This window comes from Notothenia rossii (genome assembly GCF_949606895.1).
Source record: "Notothenia rossii genome assembly, chromosome: 5".
Lineage (NCBI taxonomy): Eukaryota > Metazoa > Chordata > Actinopteri > Perciformes > Nototheniidae > Notothenia > Notothenia rossii.
Window position 1 is genome coordinate 91,710,062 of NC_136903.1, and position 27,575 is coordinate 91,737,636.

General features: G+C 42.8%; 1 protein-coding gene across 1 annotated transcript; it reads right to left on the reverse strand.

Annotated features, from left to right (window-relative positions):
* Nucleotides 1-12,239: 12,239 nt before the first annotated feature.
* Nucleotides 12,240-26,119, reverse strand: uqcc1 (ubiquinol-cytochrome c reductase complex assembly factor 1). Its single transcript, XM_079681021.1, has 9 exons — nucleotides 25,899-26,119; nucleotides 24,515-24,601; nucleotides 21,474-21,581; nucleotides 21,214-21,286; nucleotides 21,044-21,101; nucleotides 20,857-20,965; nucleotides 16,976-17,053; nucleotides 15,620-15,733; nucleotides 12,240-12,890 (listed from the first exon to the last, which is right to left on the reverse strand). The coding sequence occupies exons 1-9, from the start codon at nucleotides 25,965-25,967 to the stop codon at nucleotides 12,756-12,758; spliced, it is 831 nt and encodes a 276-aa protein (XP_079537147.1). The 5' UTR covers nucleotides 25,968-26,119; the 3' UTR covers nucleotides 12,240-12,755.
* Nucleotides 26,120-27,575: the final 1,456 nt, after the last annotated feature.

The window sequence follows — 27,575 nt, forward strand, 5'->3', positions numbered from 1 at the left end:
TGTCCTCGGACCCTCACATCGGACAAGGAGAACCTTCCAGAGAAACCCCTCAGTCAATGGGAACAATGTTATAAACCTGGATGAGAGCAACAGAGGAGGACCCCCTCTCAGGGCGGACAGACTGCAATAGATAAAACATTTAACACTGTGACCTCAGATTTTCATCGTCATAACTGTAGCTGCACGCATGACCAATAAAAGCCTTGAACCTTGAATATTTACAACGTCCAAATGCTTGGAAATGCATGTGTCTATAATAAGAAGAAGATGGATCCGGGTGGATGTCAACAATCCAACCAAGTCCTCGAGCACAGCACCCCTAATCTCATCCACCTGGATCCCTGTTCAATCTCATCCACCTGGATCCCTGTTCAATCTCATCCACCTGGATCCCTGTTCAGTCTCATCCACCTGGATCCCTGTTCAATCTCATCCACCTGGATCCCTGTTCAATCTCATCCACCTGGATCCCTGTTCAATCTCATCCACCTGGATCCCTGTTCAATCTCATCCACCTGGATCCCTGTTCAATCTCATCCACCTGGATCCCTGTTCAATCTCATCCACCTGGATCCCTGTTCAATCTCATCCACCTGGATCCCTGTTCAATCTCATCCACCTGGATCCCTGTTCAATCTCATCCACCTGGATCCCTGTTCAATCTCATCCACCTGGATCCCTGTTCAATCTCATCCACCTGGATCCCTGTTCAATCTCATCCACCTGGATCCCTGTTCAATCTCATCCACCTGGATCCCTGTTCAATCTCATCCACCTGGATCCCTGTTCAATCTCATCCACCTGGATCCCTGTTCAATCTCATCTACCTGGATCCCTGTTCAGTCTCATCCACCTGGATCCCTGTTCAGTCTCATCCACCTGGATCCCTGTTCAATCTCATCCACCTGGATCCCTGTTCAATCTCATCCACCTGGATCCCTGTTCAATCCCGGATCAACTGACAAAAACTGCTCACCTACAAAGCCCTTCACCACCTGGAGCTCCACCTATCTGACCGACCTCCTTCAGGATTACACCCCCCATTGCTCCCTCCGACACCCCGACACAGTCACCACATTCAACCTTAAAATATTTCCACTTCCTTCCCTCATCAGAGTGAGATGCTGGCATTTAAAATACAGTAGGAGTTTGAGGGGAAGGGGATAACCACAGCAAGCAGAATAGGGCTTCTTTAAAGCAGGTTTTTTTCAGTACAATAACTTGTTTGTGTTTGACAGGAAGGTGCTGTATCACCTTTTGACCTTGTGTGCTCTGATGAAGTTGCATCGCCTCAGGCTTAACCGTAATTATCTCCTTCTTCCTCAGAGATGCTGTCTATGGTAACTGGATGATCGTTATCCTGTCACTGTAAGAGGTTCACCAAGACAGGTGAGTGTCCTTATAAGGCATCACTTCCTGTTTACAGGTGTAAGAGGCTTCAAGGTCACATGTTGGAGGTTTGTCAGCTGACCGGGAAGTCTCACCTGAGTCATGGTTAGATCATTATGGAAACACCTGAGTCCATATTGCGTAGTAGAGCTGGGAGATACCAGTATTCAGATCATTTATTCAGTAAATATAGCAAAACAAACTATAAAACCCTGAGGGGAAAGTAGTAAAGTATAATCAGCAAGATGTGTTAAATATCAGAGTAAGAGTTCTTCAGTCAGTCCACGTCTCCAGTGTTATCAGGACAGTATTAGAAAAAAAACATGCTGTAGTTCCTTTATAGCCCAACATTAGCCTCCTTTAGCTTAGCGGTGGTGACGTGAAGTCATGTGACCGTGCTGTAGTTCCTTTATAGCCCAACATTAGCCACCATTAGCTTAGCGGTGGTGACGTGAAGTCATGTGACCGTGCTGTAGTTCCTTTATAGCCCAACATTAGCCTCCTTTAGCTTAGCGGTGGTGACGTGAAGTCATGTGACCTTGCTGTAGTTCCTTTATAGCCCAACATTAGCCCCCTCTAGCTTAGCGGTGGTGACGTGAAGTCATGTGACCGTGCTGTAGTTCCTTTATAGCCCAACATTAGCCTCCTTTAGCTTAGCGGTGGTGACGTGAAGTCATGTGACCGTGCTGTAGTTCCTTTATAGCTCAACATTAGCCTCCTTTAGCTTAGCGGTGGTTACGTGAAGTCATGTGACCGTGCTGTAGTTCCTTTATAGCCCAACATTAGCCTCCTTTAGCTTAGCGGTGGTGACGTGAAGTCATGTGACCGTGCTGTAGTTCCTCTATAGCCCAACATTAGCCTCCTTTAGCTTAGCGGTGGTGACGTGAAGTCATGTGACTGTGCTGTAGTTCCTTTATAGCCCAACATTAGCCGCCTTTAGCTTAGCGGTGGTGACGTGAAGTCATGTGACCGTGCTGTAGTTCCTTTATAGCCCAACATTAGCCGCCTTTAGCTTAGCGGTGGTGACGTGAAGTCATGTGACCGTGCTGTAGTTCCTTTATAGCCCAACATTAGCCTCCTTTAGCTTAGCGGTGGTGACGTGAAGTCATGTGACCGTGCTGTAGTTCCTTTATAGCCCAACATTAGCCTCCTATAGCTTAGCGGTGGTGACGTGAAGTCATGTGACCGTGCTGTAGTTCCTTTATAGCCCAACATTAGCCACCTTTAGCTTAGTGGTGGTGACGTGTAGTCAACGTTAGTTAGGTAGTGAATTCTCAAACGTAAGGTGATGTTAGCTTAACATTTGACACATGTTTTGCTAACATTAGCGCTCTGTGTTGCCCGATCTTGTAAGAGAGATATCACAACATTGTATAAAACACTTTATCTTCACCTTTGCTAAATCAATGGCTGCTCATTCCTTATCCTAATAACAGGTGACTGCTCGGTTTTTCTCTGACTGATTAGATTTTGTATCCTGAAATCGAAGTCCAGTAGGCCTACATGCAATCTAGGTCATACTGTAGTAACAGTAAACCTGATGAATATAAATACTTTGAACTGTTACAACACATTCTTGATGACAGTTTGTTTGTATAGTTTGGAATGCAGAGCGACGCTGGCATCTTAAGCATTTGATTGTTTTCCAAATTAAGGTGTGACCGCTGATTCACTTTATAGGCGAGGAGAAATTAAAACATTCTTCTTTTAGATCACAGCAGTCAGAAAAAGACACACAATGACAACAAGGAGACAAAAGCAACTACAAAGACCCTCAAAGTGACCCTCAGGAAACAGAGTCCCTACAAACTAGGTTAAACACAACCAACAAAGCAGGTGCACTCATTTTCGTTCAGGGGCCACATGCAGACAAATGTGATCTCAGGTGGGCCAGACCAGTATGCATAGTTGTTTTGTGTCCCTTTATAGTCATTATATAACACATAGCATAATAACCTAGGAATAACAACAACTCCTTTGTTTTAGTGCAAAAAACACATTCTGAATTTTTTTTTTTTATGAACTGTCTTTCTATGAAACCTCATGAACAACCTGACATTTAAAAAAACAAAAAGTGCAATTTCAACCATTTCAGGCCTCATCGTTTACTCACATGCATCACAACGTACAGATCACATGTCTCTGGAACTGAACAATATAAACAACTTGTCAAGATCTAGAAATGATTTGACATTCATTTCCACATGTGTGTAGTAATCCTGACTCACCACCAAACAAACTAAAGTGGGAACTATTAAGGAGGAAGTTAGAGTTATCCCCCTGTCTTGTAAATGTACAAAATGCACAAGTTATGAAAGTGGCAGCTTATGTCTTCACTGTGTTTGTTATACTTTGCGATGTCATCCAGCGGGCCATATTGGACCCTCTGGAGGGCCGCTTTTGGTCCATGGGCCGTATGTTTGGCACCCTTTGCATGTCTGTGCCCATTGTTTCGTTATCCACACATGACCAATATCATTAAACCCAACACATTAAACATGTATCCGGCTGGAACCTGCGTGTACTTCTGTATAAATCACTCTGTGACAGAAAGCTGCTCAACAGCTATACGATGAAGCATGAAGATCTGACAACGGTGAAGCTTTGAATAACTCATCCATCAGCAGCTTATCTGATCCACGGCACGCACAATGGGGCTGTTTGTCATTTCTATTGGCAGGTGAAGACAGGAATGAAGTTTGTTTACAGCTGGAGATCATCCAGTCGCTGCCGATAACAAAATATTCAGAGAACAGAGTGACGGTAACACACTGCTAAACCTGAGCAGCGATACTTAAATTAATTTGTTTCCTGCTCAGTTTGAAGACTTTGATCTTTTATAGTTTAATGCTTAAGTGGTGCTGTGATGTTGTGTTTCTGTGTTGGTCCCTGAAGGCAGCATCTCCCCGGTCCAATGGGATTTCTCCATTTGATTTTGGATTATTGCAGGAAATAATCTCTGTGTCAAACAACATTTAAAATGTGACCAGGTGTTGATATTCTAATTCCCAGCTTTCAGACCCATTCCCGCTCCTCTCTCTTGTTAACCTTGGCCACTGAAGACAAAACACAGATTTGACTGATAATGTTTTTCTGTCCTGTGAGAAAGGGACTGAAATGACAATGGAGTAGCATCCTCCTGTTCTACAGATCAGGTTCAACCGGATACCACCGACCCCCAACACACACACACACACACACACACACACACACACACACACACACACACACACACACACACACACACACACACACACACACACACACACACACACACACACACACACACACCCACTCCACCTCCTGTTCAGCCGCTCTCCGTGAAACTCCATTCTGCTGCAAAATGGTGTGTGTGTGTGTGTGTGTGTGTGTGTGTGTGTGTGTGTGTGTGTGTGTGTGTGGGGGGGGGGGGGGTGTGTGTGTGTGTGTGTGTGTGTGTTACATAACAAACATCAAGGCAGTCGTGTTGGACAGTGTGAACACGAGACATGTCATAAAGGAAACACTGATCTCTGTCTGGTGGAAACTAGTGACTGTGGATGAAACCCAGATATTTTTAAATCTCATTGTAGGAAGCAAACAGCATTTCTGAAGAAGGATTAAAAGATTTAATAACAATTGTATTTTCAAAAGAAACCATCACGGAGAAATATGTGGCGATGACGCCGTCAACAACAATAAACCTGCAGGGTTAAATTCAAATTGACCAACAAAAGACAAAGCAAAAGGTTTCCAGGTAAACCACTTACTTCCTGTTCCTGACCAAACGAGGGTTTCTGTAGGCAGTAATGAACGCTATTCACGACTCATTTATCTAAAGTCATACGAGGAAATATTCTAATTGCAAGGCAGTGTTGCAGCGGGGGGAGGATTGCACTTTGGAACAGCTATTAACACCCACAGCGTTCACACAGATCTGCTGTATTCCCCAACAACGATCCAATTACAGCCACGGACTCTCTTTCGGTCTCTTTCCGGTCTTCTTGAGTCTCTTCCTGGTCGCTTCTTGGATCGAAACAATTCTGACTTTTTTCCGAAAAATAGGAAAATTATGACTTAGGCCTATTTCTCACAATTTGCCTTTCTTACCACAAAGGCTGACTTTCTCTGAACTTCTCAAAATTCCGACTCTTTTTTAGAACATTTCAAACGTTTTATTTTTTTAAATGAAAATATCAAGTTTGAATTTTTTATAAAATGTCAAGTTTATTTTTTTTATGAACATTTCTGACTTTTTTCTCCTAGGCTCTATTTTCCCAATTGTTTTTGAAACTCAATATTCGGACTCTTTTCTGACTGAGTACAGTAGAATATAAAATATATGACAAACAAGTGGAGAGCTGTGCAGATTTAAAGAGAGCTAGTGTCGAGCAGGAATGTGAAGAACTATCTATTCGCTGCAATAAACCAGGAGTGTAAATAAATAGGGGAGTTGACCTCATGGTTTTAAGAAACTAAACCACATTTCACACACAGCGACATGTCATAATATTCTGGAAAACTTTAAAGTCTGACTTTTTTCTAATAATTCGCCTTTATCTAAGATTTCTGACTTTTTCTGAAAATGTTCCCCCAAACTCTGACTTATTTTCTCATATTTCTCCTTTTTTAGTCGTGCAGTCTTCCTCTCAGCACAGACGTTCACAGCCTCTCAGCTCCACACTGACAGCGCCGCGGTTAGCAGCTAAAGGTTACAGCACACAACAGTGAGAGACTCGAGCTCTGTCAAAAGACAATTTGTTCTCTCTGACAAGAAGCAGAATGAAAGGTTGAAATTAAAATAAAGCACACAATAGACCTCTCATGGCGCGACACGCAGAAGTTATGAAACGGTCGGTGTTTGCGGAACACAAGACAGCGACTCAGTGTGTGACACAAAAACACGTCAGTGCTCATAATTTAACTCAAGAGCATCCCATAATAATGTACAGAGAGTCTGGTTTATAACACGCACACAGTATGTGGGCGCTTCAGAGGAGAACAAAGATATTTCTATGGAAAAGTTTATTAACACAAAATGTATGTAAAAAAAACTCTGGTACAAGTAAATACAAAAAATGTGTTATTTAATTAATTTTGTCTACATTTTTGTTTGATTATTGAAATATACTTATATATTTCAAATGTTCTTTTTTGATCTTTAAAAAATATATATTTTACTTTAAAATGTTGAACTTTTTTAAATGTTAAATATTTACATTTTTAAGTTTTTTAATATTTTAAATTCTTGAACTTTTTTTCATTTTTTTATTCATAGTGTACGGGACTTTTTTGTGATTTTTTTTTTGGTAGGCGAGGGGTGATATCATAGCCTAAAATAATAAATGATAGATCTTTTTTTGATTTTGTATTATTAATGTGTATATTTAAATTAACTACATTTTTCAAATAACTTCAGTTTCAATTTCAATAATTGCCTCAGCTTAAAATAATGAAGAAGGGCTCCAGAGAGCAGAGGACGAAGGTCGAAACACTGAGTAATGAAATCAAAATGAAGTAAAGAGCCGGAGAACGAAGAGAAAAGCATGAAATCACCTGAAGCTGATCCTGTTGCTGCGGGTTCAGAGCAACGGCTCAATTACACAGTGAGCGACTCCTTTGTGTGTGTGTGTGTGTGTGTGTGTGTGTGTGTGTGTGTGTGTGTGTGTGTGTGTGTGTGTGTGTGTGTGTGTGTGTGTGTGTGTGTGTGTGTGTGTGTGTGTGTGTGTGTGTCACCTGGAGCGTCAATATCTCCTGCTTAATGAGCGACTGCATTTGATTGCAGCCAGTTCAGACATGTTTAGATCAAATAATGAAACATGAATTCATCCTAATATTAAATGTCCTTTTTGCAGTAAACATAACATGTGATAAAGATTAGAGACGTGTGCAAAATCTGCAGGTAAATCTGATCACAGGTAGGTCACAGCTCAGGCCTTCTGGTTCCTTTCTGCACACAGGTTTCATTTGTGTGTACTATAGGTTTTAGTGCATGTCAATGGTCTGCAGAGGCTAAAATCCCTGTTTCCTCCAAAAGGGAGTTTCTCAGAAAACCTCTCTAACACACGACAGGAAAGGGAAAGCAGCGCCTTTTTACGTATAAATAATGACTTATTAAAGTTGAAATACTCATATTTAGCCACTCAGAGACTCATGAACTCAAACAGGTTTTCCCATCATGCACTCTGCCTCTCAGTGACCCAGATGGTGACCTGATTTAAATCCCAACACAGAAACTAGAAAGAGACTCTGACCTAAAACTCTTTCAGATCTGCAGGATCCTTCTTCTTCGATCAGGAGACGGTTTTGATGAGAATACATATTTAGTGCCAGGAATACACAAATGAGTGTAATGGAGTTTTGGTGATTAGGCCCCGTTGTGCAGGAGTATCATTCGGGGGGGGGGAGAACCGACCCGATGAAACCCCCGGGGTCTAGACCCTGGTGGTGTTGAATGGATAGTTGGGGTCTGTAAGAAGGGGAGGGGCTTAGCTTGACCCTGGTGGTGGTGAATGGATAGTTGGGTTCGGTCTGAAGGGGAGTGGCTTAGCTTGACCCTGGTGGTGGTGAATGGATAGTTGGGGTCGGTCTGAAGGGGAGGGGCTTAGCTTGACCCTGGTGGTGGTGAATGGACAGTTGGGGTCGGTCTGAAGGGGAGGGGCTTACTTTGACCCTGGTGGTGGTGAATGGATAGTTGGGTTCGGTCTGAAGGGGAGGGGCTTAGCTTGACCCTGGTGGTGGTGAATGGATAGTTGGGGTCGGTCTGAAGGGGAGGGGCTTAGCTTGACCCTGGTGGTGGTGAATGGATGGTTGGGGTCGGTCTGAAGGGGAGGGTCTTAGCTTGACCCTGGTGGTGGTGAATGGATGGTTGGGTTTCGGTCTGAAGGGGAGGGGCTTAGCTTGACCCTGGTGGTGGTGAATGGATAGTTGGGGTCGGTCTGAAGGGGAGGGGCTTAGCTTGACCCTGGATTCAGAGGGACAGGAGGTGGGAAGGGGTGGAGGGGGGTTGCATCACGTTGCATTTAGCTGACGCTTTTATCCAGAGGGACTTACAATAAGTCGCGTCGAGTCACCTGAAATGAAAGCTGACAGCTGTCAGAGGGGAGAGCAGATTTAAAAGAGTTAGCGGATGATATGAGTTAGCGGAGCGCTATGATAGGCTTGTGAGAATAGAGCGAAGTGATTGGTTAAGCTGGGGAGTGACGCCCCCGTTCACTCATTGAGAGGAGAGAGAGAACATGGACATAGTAAATGAATGAGTAAAGACGGTCTTCCTGGTTGAACTTGCGAAATAAAATAAACACAGACATCAAAGTGAGTACTATATTATATATACATTTGTTTTGTTGTTAATACTTACTAAACTCAGTTCAATTAAATGGGGCCAAAGCAAAAAACACTCAAAAGTACAAAATATAAAAAAATAAATGTATAAAATAAATAAAGATAATTAATAATAATACAAAAATATATATAAATGAAAAATGAATAAATATATGTTCAATAAATGAAAAATAAAGTAATATAATAATTAATTATAATAAAATATATATCAAAAAAGTAATAATAATGAAATAATATGGTAAAAATAAATAAAATACAAATAATAATAAATCATAAATAAATAATAATATACAAAAAAGTTGTATTAAAAATAAATAATAATAAAAATATAATAAATAAAATAATAATAATAGACATACAGTATTTAAACATAATAATAATAATAGTAAGGAAATAGGATAATTTTGAAGATATGTTTGAAATGTTTTGGCATTTCATTCGATTAAACAAAAATATCTGAAAAACAGAAAACAGAAGAAGCTCTGCTGACTTCTTGTCTCGTGAACAGATGACTCAGTCAGATCACTTCCTGTTTCACCCACTGCTGTTTACATGATACTGATGATGAGCTTTAATCTTCCAGAGATAAAGAGGAAGGTCAGGGGGTTTTCCACTGAGTTTAAAAACACAAATTAAAGAGAGAGAAAACGTCATGTTCTGAGATGTTTGAATGAGCTTCATGTTTTCACACTGAAAGAGGCCCACACTCTTCCCTCTGTATCATCATCATCATCATCATCATCATCATCATCATGTAAACAGCCATTGGGTGAAACAGGAAGTGGTAAAAATGATTTAGTTTCTCAAAATGTTGACTTTTTCTAAAAATCTCAAAATTCAGATTTCCCCCCAAAATTCTGAAAAAATAAAAATGAAGATATTTTTCCAAAAAAAGGCTCCTCCCAAAATGTGGAATTTTTCTGTACTTTTTTATAAAATCTCAAAATTCTGTATTTTTTTAGAAAATCTCAAAACTTGAACGGTGGACTCGCCGGAGCCTCGCAGCAGGGGTAGTAGCAGACTACTGTCCCGCAGTTGCTGCCTCTCTATTGGACTCCGGTACTGCACATTACTCAAGAGACGTTTCTCAGTGAAACATAAAAGATCCGGGGCTCGAGCCAAAGTAGCCACCCCCTAGCGCCGCCACTGCTTGCCACTCTACAACCAACCAAACAGAGTCTCCTTAACATGCCGCTCTATTTAACCTGATCTCTCTCCATGCATTGCTTGCTGCTTGCTGCCCCACCACCACCCCAGCTTCCACCTGGAGGCTCGGGGGGTTAGTTATTTAATCATCACTCATCGTGCTATGTATATCTGTGGAGTGATGAGGCCCGAGCCTAGACGCCAAACTCAACTATGCTGCTTTTAATAAACATTTTAAAGAAACACGTGAGTTGCCTGACTGAACTAAATTATTGTAAATAGGAAGTGCAAAATGCGTGTGTGTATTCACCTTTTAGAGACAGAATGAGTTCAATCAGGAACTGTTACTGACATTAAAGGGGGGTTTTCTGCAGATGTTTCAATATAGAAATTATTCAAGTTACATTTCTTTATGAAAATATCTGACTTTTTTCTCCTAATCCGTCGATTTCCCCCCGAAGATTCAGACTTTTTGGGAAATCTCAACATTCAGACTCGTAAAAACATGAAAACTTCCAAAGGGGAATCACCAGTCTAAATACCATGTGTGTATTTAAAGTGGAGTGTGGCGCCCTCTGCAGGCCCAGTTCAGAACCTGCAAGTGCTAAAGGAAAAAGTGGCATCAGTAAAGTCATCCTTAGACTCATGTGAGCCACACAACACGCCTGGAGTCAAATTAAATACAAAATGAATGAATGAAATACACAGTTCTGTACTTAATGTATTTATTTAGTATTTCTATAAACTTTATTTACCATTTTATGTTTCATAATACTTCTACTCCACTACATCTGTGATTTGATTATTAGTCTTTTAACTCAGAGTAAAACAATGTGTATGCTGATGCAGTAGCGCACTAAAACAAAGCAAATCAAATGGACCAACATTAAAGGGTAAGCCATGTCTTTTGTGATCAAATAATGACTGAATAATGGTGTAAATGATTACAATAATAAAGAGCTGTAAATATGAGATGTCTAATTTGTTTGTATGGGTTTCTTTAAGCTTTCACTGGAGTTCTCTCAATCACTTCTTCTTCTCTGGTTATTTAATGGCATATACGGGAGAATGAACTCGATCAACGAATGAACTCATATTTAGAAACAGGAGTAGTAAAACCAGCATTCTCTTTTGTCCTTGTTCTGGCAATGGGTCCTGTAATGTCCAACCTGCAATCAATATGCCCTATACCCGTGTGTTTTACACTGTCAGCGCTTTAGACCCCGTCCACACGGACACGAAACGGGTTGGATCCACTGCAGTTCTCTATCGTATAGAGCAGATTCAACTCAAATTCAACGAGGTCAAGTTAGAGAAAATGTCCCCATGCAAAGGTCTGGAGCATCAACATGTCTAAGCTGCTAAATGAGTTAGTGTGATATATATTCAAGTGGCTTTATCACCGTCTGCATGTGATCAACAGCTGACTGCCAATCAAATACAGAAAGTATAATTAGTGACGAAGGTAACTTTGTAACTACGGACTGACGGCTTCGGGCCTTGTATAGTGCACATGTCTTTTATTTTGAAAAGTGTTCCCCCTCCCGTTCTTTCTGTTACTCCTGATTGTGTTCACCTGGTGCCCTGTGTTGTCTCCTCCCCCCCCCCCCCCCCACCTGTGTCCTGTTGGTTTGATTAGTGTGTGTGTGTATTTGGGCTCTGTTGCCCTATCTGTTTGGAGGCTGGGAGTGTGTGTGAGATCCTTGTGGCTGTGCCCACGTGAGCAGCAGATTGGGGCTGTGTCATGTGTTTGTGAGTATGCCCACACCGGGTTGTATTTTGGACGTTCTGCCTCCTTGCTTGGTCTGGGCCGCTCAATTGTCAGCTTCACACAATTCATAAACAACAATATTTACTATAATATCACAGGGTTGCGTTCGTGCTCCAGACGCTACTGACCATGCTACAGATGTTAGTGCAAAATCTCCAGCTCCTCGACCACAACCATCATCAACAAGTGGACCTGGAGAATTACATGAACTACATGTTGCTAAATCCACCGTGGAGAATAAACAGAAGGGCAACCATGGCAACCATGCTCGGGGGGTCTTCTTCGCTGCTTTTGGTGTATTTTGTGGCGGAAGTACACTTAGAGGCCCGGCATATGTACTACAGCCTCTCCAGCGGGTCGAGCGGTCTCGTGTGGACGGGCACGCTTATTGAGCTGATACCCTGTGGACGGAAGACCTTTTTGATATCGACATCGGTTCGTTTTTTATTTTCGTTTCCGTGTGGAGGGGGCCTTAGACACCTCTCCCTTTTAACATTAAATATTCAACTTTGCTTTTAAAATGTTTGACTTGGAAAGTGGGAACTAGCAGGCTAGGCTAACTAGCTTCAAAGCATAGAAAAATAACGGGTAAAAAAAAACCACACATCAGTTTTTATATCCATATAACATTTTTCTTTATTCACTTTTTAAAAACAAAAACAAAACCTCATTATTTTTAAATGCAGTGATGAGTGTTTGCTTCCTGTCGTGATGCATGATGAGAAATGCCGACAGCCTGTGATTGAAATACAGAAGCTCCATTGTGACATTTTTGTCGGCCCAGAAACCATTCGTCTAACGTCACCGATTCAAAGTGAAAGCTTATTTAACGCAGGGTGACGCTTCAGTAGGGTGTAAACATGGAGGTATACAAAATATTTTATAAATATACGGTAGAGAAAAACAAGAAAAATATAAATACGTCTTGTTTTTGTGTGCGTCTGCAGAGAGGGAGCGGAAAAACAAAGAGGTGGAACGAGGATGCTTCCTTGTTTTTTTCGCGCCGTGAAAAAACATAGTCTAGACAAACAAGTATGAGGAGGATAAGAAGCGACACATTGAAAATCCTTATGTGACCGAGGAGGAGGAGGAGTTACATGAGGACCGAAGAAGAGGAAACAGGAAGTCACAGCCCTGTGTCGTTATAAGTGGGCGTGGCCACCTTCAGGATGCTCTGAGCGTTTTCCTCCAGCAGGGGGCGCCACTTCACCTCCCCCGACAGCAGCAGGTCCTCCCCGTCCAGAGCGTCGATGAACTGCATCTGCACACATTATAATAATAAAGATTTACTGATACAGCACTTTTCATACTTCACGTCAAACACATCACAAGTTCAACAACGCACAGGACATTATATTTGTAGGAGCCAAAATGCTTGTTTTGCTATTGCTTATAATCTTTATTTCAGTTTACACCTCGTTTAATTCCCATTTGTTATCACTTCCGGCAGTTGTCACGTGGGTGTGGTTTATTGGTCATTAGGTCACCTGTTGGCTGACGTAGAGGAGAGGGTGAATTGCTCGCATACTTTCTGTTGAATATTGTTTGTTTTGTTTCTTTATTGAAACACCATGAACTCTGACTACTGACTCTTTATGCACGAGTCACAGCGAAGAACAACTTTTAGCGCGGCACAACTCATAGAGGTTTTGCTGCTATAATACTAATAAAGCTTTATTTACATCGACACATCACAAGTTAAAAATACACAAGAAAGTCCCCTCAGATCAGATGTTAAGACCTTTGCTATGGACATTCCCGAAATCTGATTCAGGGGACCATTGGTCAAGGATGAACAATTGCATTTTCCTTAAGCCACGCCCTACTATCGGTTAAGCCCCACCTCCTTGTTTTCTTTGGGAATTGGATTATGCTTAAAAAAATAGGTCTGCCAAGTTACAGACGTCTCTCTCCCAGTGTAAGTCAATGGTACAAGACTGTTAGGCCCCCCCTTCTATCGGTTAAGCCACACCCCCTTGTTTTAAGCCCCACCTCCAGTGCAAGTCACAGCTCATTCAAGTGATTAGAGGGGCGAAAAAATGAGTCTTTTAATGAATTAAATAACCGCTTTTTTTTAAGTGTTGGTAATGGGAAGTTGATTAAGCTTTAAAAAAAAAAAAAGGTCTGCTGATTTACTGATGTCTATTTCTTGATGTAAGTGAAGGGGAAACATTATTTTGGGCCCAGTGACGTTACGGACTGACACGGAAGTTGCAGTACCGCAGTTTGGCCACTACAAATATTTGCAAAATGTTGATGCGCAGTTGGGCAAGAAACTTAACCCCCGGTTATTCCAGATGGCATAGTGTGTGTGTGTGTGTGTGTGTGTGGGTGTGGGTGTGTGGGTGTGTGGGTGTGTGTGTGTGCTCTAAGCTAATGAAAGATGAAATGTCTCCATTTTCTTAAAGGCCCAGTGAAGTGTGCACCTGTGCATGATCTGTTATGCTAATACGTATAGTAATGACCAAAATTGTCCATTGGAACTTATATCAAAAAATGTTGGAATAGCAACGAATTTGACGAGTTTTGAATTTTCCGGGGAAATCTGCAGTCGACCTTCGCCTTCGTGGGCGTGGCTTGCGATCTACTGCGTGACGTCACGAGATGGACGCCGCCGCACTGTTTACATTCACCACCGTTCGTTTTTTCTCTTTTTCAAAGTCGAATTTCTCAACGTTTTTGAGCTAGTATTTTCCTGGAAAGTGTGTCGGAGTCGACTGGAAGTGATTGCCAATCGAGAAAACCTGACAATGGAGGCGACAGTGAAGAAAGAGGGAGGAAAAACACAGGGGAAACGATGCATTGCCGCTGGCTGTAGTAATGTCAAGTCTGCCGAAGTGGCGATGTTTCTGTTCCCAAAAGATGAAGGTGAGCCTGGCTGGTGTCATTGTTTCGGAGATTATTTGATTGATCATGATAAATAAAGGCCAGTGGTCGATTCGAGAGAGAAAGAAAGAGAGACTGACAGAGTTACAGGGTTGTTGTTAGCATCTGGTGCTAGCTCGGAGCTAACGGAGATTAGCTGTTTCAACAATAAGGAGAGGGAGAGTGCTCTCCTGTGGGACTGAGAGAGATAACGTCAGCTCAGGGAGGTAAACTGTAGCCTAAGTTATCTCAGTGGGTTTGGTCATCTATGTAAACAAATATTTCCATCTATGTAATATTAGTTGTATAAAATAGGTTAAGAAATCCTTCCAATGTTTTTTGATTATTGAAATATATGTTTCATATGAGTGTTGAGAGCTGTATCCATAAATCTCTTAATGTTGCCCTCAAAGTGCACCAGATTGATCACTTTCCTCATCTATCCTGTCCGAAAAGCTGTCCAAATCAATCATTTCTCTCACACTAGTATCACTTTCCAGAGTCTCCGCCATGTTTACAATCGCAACTGGGTACATCTTGTGACGTCACAGCCACTATCGTCTGCAACTTCCGTTAGGCTCAGACGGCAAAATTAATAATTCATTAATTCATTAATTATGAATTATTAAAAATTATTTTAGCCATGAACAGGCACAATGATACGTAAGGAATGAAACTGCCATTTCATTTTGGTGCAAAAAAATGCACTTCACTGGGCCTTTAAAGGTTTTTCTAATACTTTTATTAAACAGCTCTATATTTGCTCCTATTTTACAACCTCATCCATATGTCTGTGTTTATGTATGAACCGGGGCTGCACAATTAATCAAAATATAATAAATCGCATTTGTGGAATATGCAAATCGCAGGAGATTAAATATGTGTAAATAGGAATCTGAAGGAAGTCCAGTTTCTGTTATTTGGTATTAAGTGCACTTTACAGCAGACCATTTACATACACTCACCCCACACCCCCAGGAGAGGGAACGCCACTAAAAAGCAGAATTGGGCCTCTTTAAAAACAGTTTCCTTCTGAAACGACTTGGCGTGGAGGTAAATATAAACAACATGAAATGGACACACTACAGTCCAGGCGTCTGATTGGTTCTGAGCGGCTGCACTCACCTGTTTGCGCACGTACTCCACCATGAGCTCCAGCTGTTTGGGGTCTTCACACTCTCTACTGAACACATTCCTCCACAGAGCTGCAGCCAGCACGCAGTCATCAGACAGCACGCCCTACACACACACACACACACACACACACACACATACATACAGACACACACTTATTACAACAGATTCACTGATATTGACATCAAGGTTAAAAACAATCTGCTTTGAGCAATTATTGACTGTAGAATCTAGGCCAAGCAACTGTAATTTTAATGTATTTTAAATTATGTTTTGCAAGGACATTCTGGCAACCACAGCTGCCAGTGCTTTACTGTACATTTGAATTATAATAATAAAATACCGTAATAGAGCATACAGTTGTACTTTGTTTATCACTGAGAAAGATCGTAATTAAGTTTACAGCATATCTGTTGTTTTGAAATGAGTTTAGCTTGGTCCGAGAACCAGTCAGTATCTGGTGTGAGGGTTAGGGTTAGGGTAATGTTGTGAATCGAGTGGCTCATGGTGGTGGTGGGGTTATGGTATGGGCAGGCGTATGTTATGGACGATGAACACAGGCCACTCGATTCACAACATTACCCTAACCCTAACCCTCACACCAGATACTGACTGGTTTTTGGACCCCCCCAGACCCCCCCAATAAAGCAAAACTGCACGTTTCAGAGTGGCCTTTTATTGTGTCCAGCCTAAGGCACACCTGTGCAATAACCATGCTGTCTAATCAGCATCTTGATATGCCACACCTGTGAGGTGGGATGGATTATCTCGGCAAAGCAGAAGTGCTCACTATCACAGATCTTTTCAGATTTGTGAACAATATTTGAGAGAAATGGTTATTTTGTGTTTATAGAAAATGTTTTAGATCTTTGAGTTCATCTCATGAAAAATGGGAGCAAAAACAAAAGTGTTGCGTTTATATTTTTGTTCAGTGTATATAAACAGAGCACGGAAAAGTAAGAATGTGCAATAAATTTTTTTTTAAAGTTATTTGTATAAACATCAAATGTTCTTATTGAAGTAAAAATATACAATATTAATATTACGATATATCAATCAATGTTTATTGATACAGCCCAGTGGCTCATCTGTCTCAGTGGACTTCACAGTTTGTCCAGAGTATCAGTATGACAATACGTCAATCTAAAGTTTGGTGTACACTGTCCATATTGTAATATACACATACTTGTTGTTGATATATATTCTACTGCTGGTACTCGTGCCTCTGCATGAATGACTCGTGGTATTTAAAGAGCTTTGAGGATTCGGAAAGACTCAAAGATGTAGAAGTACAGTCCATTCAATAGAACCAATAAATACAATATTCTGATGATTCAGATTTCTCACCTCATCGTATCCAAATATTGCAGCGTAAAACGTCTCCGTCATCGACGTCATGCCCTCCTTCCTGTGGCTGGAATCGACCTAAAGACACAGCATGAAGAGAGAAGAGGAACTCGTTAAACACTGAGTTAATAGATTCAACTTCACGGTGGCACCAAAGTCAAAGTCAGAGGATCAATAAAAGCTTCAGGGTCTATCCTCTGGAAACCATGAACGCTCTGCTGACACCTTCAAGTCCTCGGGTGATAATGACCCGCTCGCTGTGATTCACCACGTAATATATATATATATATATATAGATTACACATTTAACGAAATAAATCAACTACTTCTCACTAAATGTTGATTACAAACAGCTGTGTGCGTCACTCTTTAGTGTCCCCTGGTCTCCCAGCTGTGTGCGTCACTCTTTAGTGTCCCCTGGTCTCCAGCTGTGTGCGTCACTCTTTAGTGTCCCCTGTTCTCCAGCTGTGTGCGTCACTCTTTAGTGTCCCCTGGTCTCTCAGCTGTGTGTGTCACTCTTTAGTGTCCCCTGGTCTCCAGCTGTGTGTGTCACTCTTTAGTGTCCCCTGGTCTCCAGCTGTGTGCGTCACTCTTTAGTGTCCCCTGGTCTCTCAGCTGTGTGTGTCACTCTTTAGTGTCCCCTGGTCTCCCAGCTGTGTGTCTGAATGAAATAGTCCCCTCGCTGTGTTTGGAGATTGACATTTTTACAAAGCAGCAGTCTGATAGAGAAATAACACACCTTAGAATAAACAACGAGCAATCAGACTCAAGTGTTCAGCAAAACAAGAAGTAGACCTAAACTGATTACTTTTCAACAGCATGCTTCGAGCAGTTAATGCAAATATAATATATAGCATGTTTTTCCACACAACAACGCTGCACACAAACAGAGTGTGTGTGTGTGTGTGTGTGTGTTCCTCAGCATCATCTGGTCCAACAGGAATTATGAACATGGAGAAAATGAGCAATGTTTTTACTGCTGCTAGCTCAATTAGCATGAAACCTGAGAGCAGCTCCAATCACTGCTGTGTGTGTATGTGTGTGTGTGTGTGTGTGTGTGTGTGTGTGTGTGTGTGTGTGTGTGTGTGTATGTATGTATGTATGTATGTATGTATGTATGTATGTGTGTATGTATTATGTATGCATGTGTGTATGTATGTATGTATGTATGTAGTATGATGTATGTGTGTGTGTGTGTGTGTGTGTGTATGTATGTATTATGTATGCATGTGTGTATGTATGTAGTATGATGTATGTGTGTGTGTGTGTGTGTGTGTGTGTGTGTGTGTGTGTGTGTGTGTGTGTGTGTGTGTGTGTGTGTGTGTGTGTGTGTGTGTGTGTGTGTGTGTGTGTGTGTGTGTGTGTGTGTGTGTGTGTGTGTGTGTGTGTGTGTATGTATGTATTATGTATGTATGTATGTGTGGTGGAAATAGTCACATGGTGTTCCTGGAATACAGACATCAGACTGCGCTGCTATGTTTAGATATACTGACCCTATGTGTCGGTATGCTGTGCATCAGGACATGTGTGGGTGTGTCTGTGGTTAATATACTGTGTGTACGGCATGTGTCCATAATGCAGATGCTGTCATATGATCTAAGTTCAATCCTGCTAAATGACTATTATTACCGTGAAGCTGGAAACACACATGTTAAAAGATGCCTCGCTGATCACCTGCTACTAGCTGAGTAATAGTGAATAACTAAAAGATACAAAATTATATTATGCAAACAATATTTTTTTCACAAGCTACTGACATTTAGAGGAAACAGCTGGGAGACAGCTGTGTGCGTCACTCTTTAGTGTCCCCTGGTCTGCCTGCTGTGTGCGTCACTCTTTAGTGTCCCCTGGTCTGCCTGCTGTGTGCGTCACTCTTTAGTGTCCCCTGGTCTCCCAGCTGTGTGCGTCACTCTTTCGTGTCCCCTGGTCTCCAAGCTGTGTGCGTCACTCTTTAGTGTCCCCTCGTCTCCCAGCTGTGTACGTCACTCTCTGGTGTCCCCTGGTCTCCCAGCTGTGTGCGTCACTCTTTAGTGTCCCCTGGTCTCCCAGCTGTGTGCGTCACTCTTTAGTGTCCCCTGGTCTACCAGCTGTGTGCTTCACTCTTTAGTGTCCCCTGGTCTCTCAGCTGTGTGCGTCACTCTTTAGTGTCCCCTGGTCTGCCTGCTGTGTGCGTCACTCTTTAGTGTCCCCTGGTCTCCCAGCTGTGTGCGTCACTCTTTAGTGTCCCCTCGTCTCCCAGCTGTGTACGTCACTCTCTGGTGTCCCCTGGTCTCCCAGCTGTGTGCGTCACTCTTTAGTGTCCCCTGGTCTCCCAGCTGTGTGCGTCACTCTTTAGTGTCCCCTGGTCTACCAGCTGTGTGCTTCACTCTTTAGTGTCCCCTGGTCTCTCAGCTGTGTGCGTCACTCTTTAGTGTCCCCTGGTCTGCCTGCTGTGTGCGTCACTCTTTAGTGTCCCCTGGTCTCCCAGCTGTGTGCGTCACTCTTTAGTGTCCCCTGGTCTCCCAGCTGTGTGCGTCACTCTTTAGTGTCCCCTCGTCTCCCAGCTGTGTACGTCACTCTCTGGTGTCCCCTGGTCTCCCAGCTGTGTGCGTCACTCTTTAGTGTCCCCTGGTCTCCCAGCTGTGTGCGTCACTCTTTAGTGTCCCCTGGTCTACCAGCTGTGTGCGTCACTCTTTAGTGTCCCCTGGTCTCTCAGCTGTGTGCGTCACTCTTTAGTGTCCCCTGGTCTCCAGCTGTGTGCCTCACTCTTTAGTGTCCCCTGGTCTCCCAGCTGTGTGCGTCACTCTTTAATGTCCCCTGGTCTCCCAGCTGTGTGCGTCACTCTTTAATGTCCCCTGGTCTCCCAGCTGTGTGCGTCACTCTTTAATGTCCCCTGGTCTCCCAGCTGTATGCGTCACTCTTTACTGTCCCCTGGTCTCCCAGCTGTGTGCGTCACTCTTTAGTGTCCCCTGGTCTCCCAGCTGTGTGCGTCACTCTTTAGTGTCCCCTGGTCTGCCTGCTGTGTGCGTCACTCTTTAGTGTCCCCTGGTCTCCCAGCTGTGTGCGTCACTCTTTAGTGTCCCCTGGTCTCCAAGCTGTGTGCGTCACTCTTTAGTGTCCCCTGGTCTCCCACCTGTGTGCGTCACTCTTTAGTGTCCCCTGGTCTCCCAGCTGTGTGCTTCACTCTTTAATGTCCCCTGGTCTCCCAGCTGTGTGCGTCACTCTTTAGTGTCCCCTGGTCTCCAGCTGTGTGCCTCACTCTTTAGTGTCCCCTGGTCTCCCAGCTGTGTGCGTCACTCTTTAATGTGGCCTGGTCTCCAGCTGTGTGCGTCACTCTTTAATGTCCCCTGGTCTCCCAGCTGTGTGCGTCACTCTTTAATGTCCCCTGGTCTCCCAGCTGTGTGCGTCACTCTTTAATGTCCCCTGGTCTCCCAGCTGTGTGCGTCACTCTTTAATGTCCCCTGGTCTCCCAGCTGTGTGCGTCACTCTTTAATGTCCCCTGGTCTCCCAGCTGTGTGCGTCACTCTTTACTGTCCCCTGTTCTCCAGCTGTGTGCGTCACTCTTTAGTGTCCCCTGGTCTCCCAGCTGTGTGCGTCACTCTTTAGTGTCCCCTGTTCTCCAGCTGTGTGCGTCACTCTTTAGTGTCCCCTGGTCTCCCAGCTGTGTGAGTCACTCTTTAGTGTCCCCTGGTCTCCCAGCTGTGTGCGTCACTCTTTAGTGTCCCCTGGTCTCCGTTGTGTTTTGAGCTTCTTGCAGCGTTTGGTTTCTGCAGCTTTTAGTAAACGCTGCATGTCTCCTCAAGCTGCTGAAGATGTTTCTTCATGAGGAACCTTTGGGTTTCTATATCTGCATCCTTCCTGAAGCTGCAGCACGTTCACTTTCTCACACACACAGATCTCACCCCCATGATCTTGCTCCTCTGCTCCACGTCCTCCCACATGGAGTGAACCAGCCAGCGACACATGTACTTCCCCTCTCTGCCCTCCTGACGCATCCGCACCATACACATCCTGCAGAGGACACCAGGACATCACAGAAGGAAACAACGTGTGTGTGTGTGTGTGTGTGTGTGTGTGTGTCTAACTCACCATATATGTAGCTGTGCGACTAAGAACCAGGAGTTCATTGTGTCAGGCAGGGAGCACTCTGAAACACACACAGCGTTAAAACACTCACGTGGATGTGTTGTATACGTTTGTAGGATTTAAAGATCTGAAAGTCTTAAAGTTTATTTGTGCCGAGACGTTTCAATACTCACTGTCAAAGAACTCGTCGTAGTTGACTCTCTCTACGCAGCACGTGTACATGCGCAACGCAGCAATCTTGATTTTCTGTCAAGACAAAAGAGGAAGACAATATCAGTAACATCCTTTACATCAGGTCAGAGCTATTTCCACTTGCTGAGACAGTGACCGCCTGCGGTGTGTGTGTTGAGCAGAGAGAGAGAGAGAGAGAGAGAGAGAGAGAGAGAGAGAGAGAGAGAGAGAGAGAGAGAGAGAGAGAGACACACTTCCTCACCCATTTGTTGTATTTGAGGGGTCCGGTGAAGCCCATGACCTCGATGAGTTTGGTGAACGCTCCCACTCCCTCCTCTGTGTGCTGCGGCTTCTCGTTCACACTGTAGAGCTGAGGAGAGGAGGACGTTTACAGAGCGCGTTCAGACACAGAGGCAGTTCAAAGTGTTTAACATCAACAAGACCACAACAGAAAGGAACACACTGGAATAAGAGACAGTTTAAAAACAACACTGTAAGTACAGGAGGGGCTAAAACCAGTTAGAAGACTTCTGGGTAAGCAGCTGTTTTTAGACTCGACTTCAAACCACTCAATAAAAGAAGGGATGAAGAACAATATCCAAAAGGTGGAGAGTGGAAGAAGGCAGTGAGGAAAGGGAAGATTAGAATCATGATGTGCTTTAACAACACGGCACACGATCAAACTGATTCCCTTCAGACCTAAGACCGTCATGGAGACATGCAGCACGAGGTGGAAGAGGAGGGAATCACTTCAACCAAATATAACAACCTAAGAGAAGCAGCCATCTTGTTTCATCTCTGATTCCTCTAGGTTTTTTGTTGCTGTGTGTGTGTGTGTGTGTGTGTGTGTGTTACCTGTGTGTGTGTGTGTGTGTGTGTGTTACCTGTGTGTGTGTGTGTGTGTGTGTGTGTGTGTGTGTGTTACCTGTGTGTGTGTGTGTGTTACCTGTATGTGTGTGTGTGTGTGTGTGTTACCGGTGTGTGTGTGTGTGTGTGTGTGTTACCTGTGTGTGTGTGTGTGTTACCGGTGTGTGTTACCGGTGTGTGTGTGTGTGTGTGTGTGTGTGTTACCTGTGTGTGTGTGTGTGTGTGTGTGTGTGTGTGTGACCTGTGTGTGTGTGTGTGTGTGTTACCTGTGTGTGTGTGTGTGTGTGTTACCTGTGTGTGTGTGTGTGTGTGTTACCTGTGTGTGTGTGTGTGTGTGTGTGTGTGTGTGTGTGTGTGTGTTACCTGTGTGTGTGTGTGTGTGTGTTACCTGTGTGTGTGTGTTACCTGTGTGTGTGTGTGTGTGTGTGTGTGTTACCTGTGTGTGTGTGTGTGTGTGTGTGTGTATGTTACCTGTGTGTGTGTGTTACCTGTGTGTGTGTGTGTGTGTGTGTGTGTGTTACCTGTGTGTGTGTGTTACCTGTGTGTGTGTGTTACCTGTGTGTGTGTGTGTGTTAGGGGTTTCACCAACTAGTCGACTAGTCGACTACCTTTACCACTAGTCGGCGCTGTAGGCCCTAGTCAACTAGTCGTGAAAAAAATGGAGGTAAACGAGGTGCTGCAAAATGCTCCAAAACACGTCCGACATTCTTATGTATGGCAGAACTTCAACGAAGATGTAACCAACTCCACAGTGAAGTGTCAGTTGTGTACAGCTGTACTGAAGTACAATACAAATGCATCTGCTATGCGCAACCATCTGAAGATGAGACACCCGCTGCCGACAGCTAGCACTAGCAGTAATGCTAGCACCAGTGAGCAACGGACCGGCGTCAGCACTGAACAGAGGCAAACGAACAGCAAGAAAACACGGGTCAACAGTGATGCGGATGATGAGCTACGGGATTACTGCCAGCGGACACCGCATATCCCCACAATGGATAATCCACTGGAGTGGTGGGCAGAAAACGTGCACCGCTTCCCCCGCTTTCGAGGAGCTACCTGGCTATTCCAGCCACAAGCACCCCGAGTGAGAGGGTTTTTTCCCTGGCAGGCAACACTGTCACCCGAAAGCGGTCAAGCCTCCTTCCCTCACATGTCGATGCGTTGGTGTTCAAACCAAAAATATGGAAAGGTGGACGTTATCGTGGAGGACAGCGAATAAAGTGTTGCGCACTGGATTTACGTGGCATTTATGTAAACAAGAGTTTTTTGCTGTCGATTTTGGTGAGTCCAGTTACTGTTTGTTATTTACTCAGCCATGTAACACAAATTAAAATGCAGTGTTTAATGTTACTGTATGAGTTCCAATAGAAAATACAGTTGTACACCTCTCTTTGTGTGTCTTTATTATGATGTAACGACTAGTCGACTAGCCGACTACTATTTTGAAAAACTAGTCGACTAGTAAATATTCGTAGTTGTGAAACCCCTAGTGTGTGTGTGTGTGACCTGTGTGTGTGTGTTTTCTCTTTGAAGACATGATCTTGATTTTTCTGTTTTTTATGCCAGAAGAATAAACTCTGTTGATATTCACTACACACACACACACACACACACACACACACACACACACACACACACACACACACACACACACACACACACACACACACACACACACACACACACACACACACACACACACACACACACACACACACACACACACACACACACACACACACACACACACACACACACACACACACACACACACACACACACACACACACACACACACACACACACACACACACACACACACACACACAGCTGTGGAGCGTGGCCTTTAGGGGCAGCTGTTTGAATGAACACGTTGACCTTCTCTGAGCTGCGTGTTGTCAGCACTTCCTGATAGGTGTATTACTTAAGACCCACGTTAACCTTCATCAGGAACATCAGATCAAACTGAAATATCACCGATGTTCCCAATATGTGTCCCGTTAGATGAGTCATGTCGGCGGTTCATTGAAGCTGTGGTCAGGGTCAGACATTACATCACATATCACATGTTAGAGGTTTTTATCCAAAACCAACACTGCGTTGCCAGCGTTGTAAAATTCACACCAAACATATTTAATCAAGGGATTTCTAAAGATGTGTTATCAAGATAAAGTGATCTCAATACACTTTCATAAACAAATAACTGTTATATATTATTTTAAAATGATTTCTTTTTCTTTGTCTATAATTCCCTCAGTTAGTTATTATGTAATTGTGTGCATGCTGTTTTTGAATCAGTTGTTAAATACATTTTTCAAAAACATGTGTGTGTGCATGTGCGTGTGTGTGTGTGTGTGTGTGTGTGTGTGTGTGTGTGTGTGTGTGTGTGTGTGTGTGTGTGTGTGTGTGTGTGTGTGTGTGTGTGTGTGTTACCTGTGGGGTGCTGTGCAGGGTGCGACATGATGTTAAACAGGGAGAGGACACTCTGCAGGAGGCTAGAGCTCGGACTGAACAGAATTCCTGAAATAAAAAACAAGAGAGAAGAAGAACACACGGTGAGAGATCTACAAAAACAACAGCATGCACTAACCCTGAACTCTGGCAGTTGTTGTGTTTAAAACACATCGCTAATACGTTTATAATAAGCAGAGAAGTACTCAGATCTAGTAAAAGTAGAAGTACTCAGATCTTGTCCTTGAGTAAAAGTAGAAGTACTCAGATCTTGTACTTCAGTAAAAGTAGAAGTACTCAGATCTTGAGTAAAAGTAGAAGTACTCAGATCTTGTGCTTGAGTAAAAGTAGAAGTACACAGATCTTGAGTAAAAGTAGAAGTACTCAGATATTGAGTAAAAGTAGAAGTACTCAGATCTTGTTCTTGAGTAAAAGTAGAAGTACTCAGATCTTGTACTTCAGTAAAAGTAGAAGTACTCAGATCTTGTACTTGAGTAAAAGTAGAAGTACTCAGATCTTGTAGTAAAAGTAGAAGTACTCAGATCTTGTACTTGAGTAAAAGTAGAAGTACTCAGATCTTGTACTTCAGTAAAAGTAGAAGTACTCAGATCTTGAGTAAAAGTAGAAGTACTCAGATCTTGTGCTTGAGTAAAAGTAGAAGTACACAGATCTTGAGTAAAAGTAGAAGTACTCAGATATTGAGTAAAAGTAGAAGTACTCAGATCTTGTTCTTGAGTAAAAGTAGAAGTACTCAGATCTTGTACTTGAGTAAAAGTAGAAGTACTCAGATCTTGTACTTGAGTAAAAGTAGAAGTACCAGAGTGTAGGAATACTCTGTTACAGTAAAAGTCCTGCATTCAAAATGTTCCTCAAGTGGAAGTAGAAAAGTATTCTCATCAAAATATAGTGAAAGACAGTAAAAGTAGTCATTGTGCAGATTGGTCCATTTTAGAATAATAGATATGATATGTTTTATAATGATTGATCATGAAAGTGTTCTCAAAGCTGGTAAAGGTGCAGCTAGTCTGAATGACTTTGTATACTGCAGGGTAGCTGGTGGATTTACTCCAGGTGGAACTAAAGTCTGATTTAACACTTGATTAGATTTCACATCATTCATCCACATCTGTGAAGTGACTAAAGGGCTTAAATACATGTAGTGGAGGAAAAGTACACCATGTACCTCTGAATTTAGAGGAGTAGAAGTACACAGTAGCATAAAATGGATAGTAAAGTACAAGTACCTCAACATTGTACTTGAGTACAGTACTAAATGTACTTAGTGACTTCCCTGTAAATCATGTTTAGAGGAGTGATACTTGTCACCAAATCCCGTTAGCATGCTAAGCTAACGTTATCTCGTTACCTGTCCGTAGGCTCTGTTCCCGTTAATAAAGAAGGTTCTGAGGGCGGTGAGCAGCGGCCTCCGGTACATGGCTCCTCTCTCTGCGGGGAATCAGAGCTGAAAAGCGGATGCAGCTCCTGGGGAAGAAGCTTCGGGTTTAATAACAACCTCTTCTCGGTAGCAGCAATGTCAACTGAAGCTGTCCTGCGCCCAATACTGTCCGGGGGAGCGGGAGATAAGGCTCAGCGAAGAAAGGTTCCGCTTTGACTCATACTGGGTTTTATATACTATGTCTATGGTTTTAATTAAGTAATTTTAAGACAAGATAAGATATACTTTTTGCACTACGTAATCAGATCTTGAACTTGAGTAAAAGTAAAAGTACTCAGATATTGTACTTAAGTAAAAGTAGCAATACTAATGTGTAAAAGTACCTAAAAGTCAAAGTAAAAGTCATACATTTAAACTTGTACTTTGTAAACTGAAATATATCAAAATCAAAGTAACTAAATATGTTATATAAATGTATTTGAGTAAAGCAGAGAGTAAAGACATCTACATTTTCCCCTTCAGTATGTAGGCTACTATGATAAAGAAATGGGACCTCGTGGCAAAGTGTCTAGATTGTTAATGGGTACATGCTTGGCGAACAAAAATACAAATAGCAAAATGTTGATATTCCAGAGTTCATGTTCTGATTTACTCTAATCCACTTAGTTTCCATCCTTTTCAAATTATGTCAACATTAATGTTCCTGGCATGACGACCCATTGCAGACTTTAACGAAGCTTCCTGTTATTATGTTCAGTTTCTCCAACAAATCATTCTGGATTAATAGAGGAAGCACAATGAAAAAGAAGGTGTATTAGTGTGAGACTGAGAAGAGAACATCTGCAACAGAGAAAAACCAAATTACACGGAGTGAGACGGGAAACCGAAAAAGGTCAAATGGAGGTTTTCTGGACCGGTTTTCAGTTTGTGAGGAAATGAAATCAGCGGCTACAGATTGATGCTGAACGTGAAAACTTACAATAATATTCAGAGGTGAGTTATGAGACGCGAACAGCCGGGGGTAACGTCAGGTCTAGCCACTGCTATTTCCTCTGTGCAGTGACCTCACCTGACACACACACACACACACACACACACACACACACACACACACACACACACACACACACACACACACACACACACACACACACACACACACACACACACACACACACACACACACACACACACACAGTCACTCTGTTTCCCATCTTTGACCTTGATCTTGCATTGAATAACCCTCCCATGAAGCTACCAGAAGTCCCTGCAGTCTGTCTTCGCTCCAGATGTACAGTAAAATGTGCCAACTATTACATTTAATCTGTTTCACAGTTTAGTTTATGTACTGCCATGCAAAAATAAAACAAATATGGTGGACCCCCTAATAGGCATTAAAATAGCAAAATATCGGAAGCTACCAGATGTTTTTCTACACACCATTGAAGGCACAACACATTTCCCCCCTCTCTCTTAAAGACTGTAGGTATACAGTGGTGCAGGGATGTCATATTTCTTTGTTGGACCCTGAACGCAGCATCTCCCTGGTCCAATGGGATTTCTCCATGGGATTTTGGATTATTGCAGAAAATAATCTCTGTGTCAAACAAACATTTATAATACTTACACGTTTAGTTCAGCAGGATA